This window comes from Eumetopias jubatus, unplaced genomic scaffold, assembly GCF_037043125.1.
Source record: "Eumetopias jubatus isolate StellerSeaLion01/CBP00866 unplaced genomic scaffold, mEumJub1_p1.0 scaffold_16, whole genome shotgun sequence".
NCBI lineage: Eukaryota > Metazoa > Chordata > Mammalia > Carnivora > Otariidae > Eumetopias > Eumetopias jubatus.
In genome coordinates, this window is record NW_028274822.1 from 92,268,970 (window position 1) to 92,274,801 (window position 5,832).

At 56.7% G+C, this 5,832-nt stretch overlaps 1 protein-coding gene across 1 annotated transcript; it reads left to right on the top strand.

Moving 5' to 3' along the window:
- Window positions 1-2,717: 2,717 nt before the first annotated feature.
- RAN (RAN, member RAS oncogene family) lies at window positions 2,718-5,570 on the top strand. The gene is made up of 7 exons (XM_088019616.1): window positions 2,718-2,815; window positions 3,346-3,391; window positions 3,474-3,558; window positions 3,635-3,760; window positions 4,525-4,712; window positions 4,902-5,072; window positions 5,169-5,570. The coding sequence occupies exons 2-7, from the start codon at window positions 3,356-3,358 to the stop codon at window positions 5,211-5,213; spliced, it is 651 nt and encodes a 216-aa protein (XP_087875742.1). The 5' UTR covers window positions 2,718-2,815; window positions 3,346-3,355; the 3' UTR covers window positions 5,214-5,570.
- Window positions 5,571-5,832: the final 262 nt, after the last annotated feature.

Below are 5,832 nucleotides of genomic sequence, written 5' to 3' on the forward strand. Positions count from 1 at the left end.
GCACGGGTTTGCAATCCATGCTGGGTGGCAGAGACAAGGAAGTACCCCTCTACATGGCAAAGCCACTGGCAACTGGAAGAGCTCGGGCAGTCTTACCGGGGAAACGCGTTATCTCTGCCAGCCAGAGTACGTTTTCCCATTTTTTCTCTGTGCTCTTTGAGATGATCATCTTCAGAAGTTCTGGGACAGGGCCAGCGAATGACATCTGCAACTAACGAACAAACCAAACCACCAGGAGCTCTGCTTAGAATGCTAAGTGTGAGAACAACGAATACCCTTGGTTTGACATATTTCCCTTTGGCGTTTCTTGTGGGAAGAAATATTTTCAAAAATGCCAAAAGGTAGAAACATTAGTGTTCTCACCACGTAGAGTTATACGGTGGTTAATATGTTGTCCTATTTGCTTCAATTACCTTCTTTTAACAGAAGAAAGGGAACCTTGCAGAAAGGCTTCCCTGACTGTTCTGCCCATCCCCATCACACCCCTTCCTACTGTCTCTCAAAACAACAGCATCCGGATTCAGTCTATATCATTGTAGTCAATTAAAAGAAAAAACTTGTCTGCATACATTCAAGAACCAATATGGCTTTGTGTTTATAAACACGTCCGTAAATGGTATTATCCTATACCATCCCTATATAAAATTATACATACTGTGGACTGTATAAAGCTATTATCATATCTTTCTTGAACTTCCTTCTTTTTTCAACATTCTCCTTTGAGATCTAACCCTGTTGATACAGATGAACTTGCTTCCTTTTAGAAGCCATACTGGAATCCAGGTAACTATTTGTGTACATTTCCCTGTCAATGGCTATTTCTGGAAGTTCCATTTTTTGTTACTCTCCTGTTGTAGTGAGCGCTTGCGATACTGTCTCTCTCCCTGACTGTGTGTATGTGGGAGCTTAACTCTGGGGAATCTCTCTAGAAGTGGAAGGACAGGGTCACCAGCTCTCAGCATTTATGTTTTATCAGTTCCTGCTCTGCTGGGAGGCCAAAGCAATGTACACTCCCACCAGCAGCTGCTTGGTGTTTTCCTGAGAGTCCTCTGGGGCGCCCGGACCTGAGTTCCCAGCAGGCAGGTTCGCAGAAGCATTGTACCCAATTTGCGTCACTTGCGTTCCCAACAGGCTTGCTTGCGAAGTGCACTCAGGACGAAGTGGCTAACTCCTTGGTCATATGGGTTTTCTTTGTTCTGGAAAAAGAGTTCCCATGGTGGAATCCTTTCTGAGCAACCTGACTATTCTGATGGGGCCATTAGCTATCTGCTCTTGCCGTGAGTGTGGACGCTTGCTCGCGGAGGGGACCGAGAAGGCCTGGGTTAAAAGGAAAATCTGTGGCTGTCCCCACAAATGCCGAAAACTGGCCTTAGGCTTAGGGTAAGAGGTTGGAGGACTCCATTTGGCCCACATCCTTGCTAAAGCAAATGGATGATAATAAACATTTATTAAGCTTGTGGCTCATCTTATTTTCTACTTATATGACCCTCTGAGGAGGATAGCCCCAGGAGCCTGTGACTTCTGAGGGCACGGATCTGTCTGGACTCGACAGCTTTACCCCCTCCAGAGTCTGGAACCTAAACACTCATCGACTGCATCCAAGTTTGTAACTGGGGTGAGAAGAGCTGCCCCGTCTGGAAAGCAGGATTTCATCACCCTGTTTGCAGGATACGGTCACAAAGGCTGCTGACCAATCAGATGCTTTAAGAAAAGGGTGGCTGGCTTCCCAGGGTGGGAAAAAGCATCTGTCCTTGTCCTTTACCAAGTAGGTTCTGGTTGAGGCCAGGGACCCGGGGGGTGGGGGTGGGGGGCTACAAGTACAGCGAAGGTGCCGGGAGTCGAGGTCAGAGAAGGGGGCACTGAGTGAAAGCGGCCTGGGGCTGGGGGCGCAGGGAAGGCGACCTACAGTGAGCTCGGGAACGGGGGTGGGGGTGGGGGCCGGGGGCCCAGGGCGGCCTCCGAGGAATGGGCTTTGGAAGGAATCGGGGATGAGGCCAGGGCGGAGGAGGCCCCGGGCTGGAGACGCAGGGAAGGGGCCTAGGGTGGGCTCTGAAGAACGGGATTTGGAAGGAATGGGGGTGCGGTGACGGCGGAAGGGGCCAGGCCGGGGGGGGGGAGGGGGCGCAGGGAGAGGGCCCAGAGGGTGACGGGGCCTCGGGGAGGTGGGCAGCGGGCGGAAGGTGGTCTCAGCGGGGAGGGTGTAGGAGGAAGGGCCTAGGGTTGCGGCCAAAGAAAAGGAGCTAGGGGCGCAGGGCAGGGGCGCGGGTGGCGCGGAGAGGGGGATGTGGAAGCGGCCTGGGGCGCAGGCGTGGCCCGCACCCAGCAGGGGGCCCGCCCGGGGACCGCTGTACCGCGTTCGCACGGCGAGCTCCCGGCCTGGGAGGCCCAGAGGCTTTGTGTGGGCCGCTCCCCGCGAGTTTCCCGCCCAAGGGGCCTGCCCTCTCCCAGGTCTGCGGCGCGGCCGCAGTAGGGCGCGCCGCGTCGCCGTCGGCGCATGCGCGCGCGGGAACCCGCCCTCCGGGCCGGTGCACGTGGCCCCGCGGGCCGGCGTGCGTGCGCGCGCCCGCTCTGCGTCCTGCGCCCGCCCGCGCCCGCCGCCCCGCGAGCCTTTCCCTCCGCGCCAGGCCGACGGGTGTGGCCGCCCGAGCCCGCGGCGTGCGTGCGCGCGCGCGTCGGGCCACGTGGGAGCGGCGCGGCGCCGTTGCCCCGCCCTCCCTCGGCGCGCGCCGGCGTCGGCTGCGTCTCCGGGCATTTGAATTGCGCTTCCGCCATCTTTCCAGCCCTCAGTCAGACGGGCCGGAGACGCTTCTGGAAGGTAGTGCGGCGGGGCCGGGCCGGGGGCCGCGGGGGCCGCGGGGGCTCGGAGGCCGGGGGCTCCGGGGGCACCGGGCGACTGGGGTCCGGGGCGGGCGGCGGCGGGGGCCGGGGCGGCGGCGGCGGCGGCAGCAGCGGCGGGCTCTCCCCTTCCCCCCGCGGTGGAGGCCGCAGGCCGGCGCCGGGACTCGGGCCGCGGTGGGCCCGGGGCTGGCGGCGGGGGGCGGCCGCGGGGCGGGGGCCGGGGCGCGCGATCGGGCGCTGGGCGGCCCCGGCCTCCGCCCCGCGCCCCGGCCTCCGCCCGGCCTCCCGGCCTCCCTCCCTCGCGGGCGCGGCGCCAGGCCCCGCGGACGGGCCAGCGCCGCCCGCCGCCCGCCGCGAGCGCGCCGCGGCCCCCGCCCCGGCCGGGGTGTGCGCGCGTGGGGCCCGGCCGCCCGGCGCCCCTTTGTGGGCCCGGGCACGTGGGGCGGGCCCGGCCATGTGGCTCCCCGGCCGCGCCGCCGGCCCCACGTCTTTCTCTGCGCTCCGCAGCACCAGCGCCATGGCTGCCCAGGGAGAGCCCCAAGTCCAGTTCAAAGTACGTGGCCGGGGGGCGGGCGCGGGCGGGGGCCGCGGGGGGCGCGGGCGGGGGCCCCTCGCCGACGTGTGCTGTCCCGCAGCTGGTGCTGGTCGGCGACGGCGGCACCGGGAAGACGACGTTCGTGAAGCGTCACCTGACGGGTGAATTCGAGAAGAAGTATGTAGGTACGTGGGGGGCCGGCCGCCGGGGCCGCGCGGGTCGGGGGCGCCGCCCGCGGCTCACGGCCTGCTTCTGTTGCAGCCACCTTGGGCGTGGAGGTCCACCCGCTCGTGTTCCACACGAACAGGGGCCCCATCAAGTTCAACGTGTGGGACACGGCCGGCCAGGAGAAGTTCGGCGGGCTGCGGGACGGGTACTACATCCAAGGTAGGCGCGGGGGGCGGAGCAGGGCCCGGAGCCGCGGGGGAGCCGGGGCGGAGCAGGGCCCGGAGCCGCGGGGGAGCCGGGGCGGAGCAGGGCCCGGAGCCGCGGGGGAGCCGGGGCTTTTTCTTTCCCCCCCGCATGACTTCAGCATCGCAAGTAAAGATGCGTAAGGAAGATGCCTGCAGGAGTCTCGCTCCTGCGCTGAGAGTGATCGGGAGTTCCTCCGTGACTCTTGCCGTCTTTGTGCACAAATAACACAGATTTTTTTTCCCCCTAAAAAACGTTGAGCTAGAAAACTGTTAGGTTGTACGTACTTTGTGGTTTGCCGTCTTAATTGTAATTCGGTTTCCTCACAGGCCAGCGTGTAGACCTGAGTGGTGTTACACAAAAGAACAAGGTTTTCTGAGGTAGCTAGTCGTTTTAGGGTCTTCTAAGGAACAGGTCCCTAGATACTCGGAAGAGAGGAGACAGGTTGTTCAGAAGGCTGATGTATCATTAATCTACTTTGGGATGGGGCAGAATTAATGAAGTATGTATCACAGGAGAGAGATTTGGTATGGCAAGCTGGTCATTCGCACTTCAGTAGAAAATGGAATTTTAAATCCTGCTGTGTATTCCGGTGACTTTAAGGTTTTTAGACTTGGAAGAGACCTAGAGAACGAGTGCAGACAGAGAGATGGCCTGACGTCTAGTCCGTGCTCCTTAGCGTTTCTCGTCTGGGCGGGAAATGCTAGGTGTGTAACTCTTACCCTAAATCTTTCTTTTAGCCCAGTGTGCCATTATAATGTTTGATGTCACATCAAGGGTTACTTACAAGAATGTGCCTAACTGGCATAGAGATCTGGTACGAGTGTGTGAGAACATCCCTATTGTGCTGTGTGGCAACAAAGTGGACATTAAGGATAGGAAAGTTAAGGCAAAATCAATTGTCTTCCACCGAAAGAAGAATCTTCAGGTAAGTTTTTTAAAATTTGTCATTTACTGCATTATTGCTCTATTAAAAATGAAATTACAGTAACAGGTCCGTTAAAGGGGTTCTTAAACATCTGTGATACGGATCAGAAGAATTTCTTTAGTTTGGAACATCCAAGCGACTAGCAAGAAGTAGATTTTTAATAACTAATTTTCCTTTTTTTGAAAACAGTACTATGACATTTCTGCCAAAAGTAACTACAACTTTGAAAAGCCCTTCCTGTGGCTTGCTAGAAAACTAATTGGAGACCCTAACTTGGAGTTTGTCGCCATGCCCGCTCTTGCCCCACCAGAGGTTGTCATGGACCCAGCTTTGGCAGCACAGTACGAGCATGATCTAGAGGTAGGATGTTCACGTGTCCGGCAATGTGGTCCATTTCGGCATCTTTTGTTCCTGATGGCTCTAATCCAGGGTATTGCACGTTGTGTCTTTGTCTAGGTTGCTCAGACAACTGCTCTCCCGGATGAAGATGATGACCTGTGAGAACGTGCAGCTGGAGCCCAGCGTCAGAAGTCTAGTTTTATAGGCAACTGTCCTGTGATGTCAGTGGTGCAGCGTGTTTGCCACTTTATTATATAGCTGAGCAGAACATGTGCTTAATCTTTGGGATGCTGAAGGAGATGAATGGGCTTCGGAGTGAATGTGGCCGTTTAAAAAGTACTTTCATTTTTTGGACCTGCATATTTAGCTGTTTTGGAACGCAGTTGTTTCCTTCCTGAGTTTCAGATACGAGACTGCTATAGTCCCATCACAATATCAAGTGGTGAAATCTCGTTTGTCACTGTCATTCCCATTCCTTTTCGTTTAGAATCAGAATAAAGTTGTATTTCAAATATCTAAGCAAGTGAACTCCTCCCTTGTTTGGTAAGCATTTTAAGACCACTAACAGGGAAAGTTGTGCCATGTTAACTGTTTAAATTGCCTTTGCTATTCTCACTTAATTTGAAGCCTTGCAAGTTAAATTCTTATGTCTGTTTCTTGTACGTTTGAATCCTCTCACAAAAGCGATAGGGCAGGTGTCAGCAGTATTGTTTGGTAAGTTGACGAGGTGTGAACGCCATCGGTGTGGTTAAGCTCAAATAATGTCTATCCCACCTGCCTG

Excerpts from the sequence above, each read along its gene's own strand:
- RAN (XM_088019616.1), top strand. The coding sequence starts at position 3,356 with ATGGCTGCCCAGGGAGAGCCCCAAGTCCAGTTCAAA. Across the intron at positions 3,392-3,473 it reads AGCCCCAAGTCCAGTTCAAA|CTGGTGCTGGTCGGCGACGG; the intron begins GTACGTGGCCGG and ends GCTGTCCCGCAG. Across the intron at positions 5,073-5,168 it reads AGTACGAGCATGATCTAGAG|GTTGCTCAGACAACTGCTCT; the intron begins GTAGGATGTTCA and ends GTCTTTGTCTAG.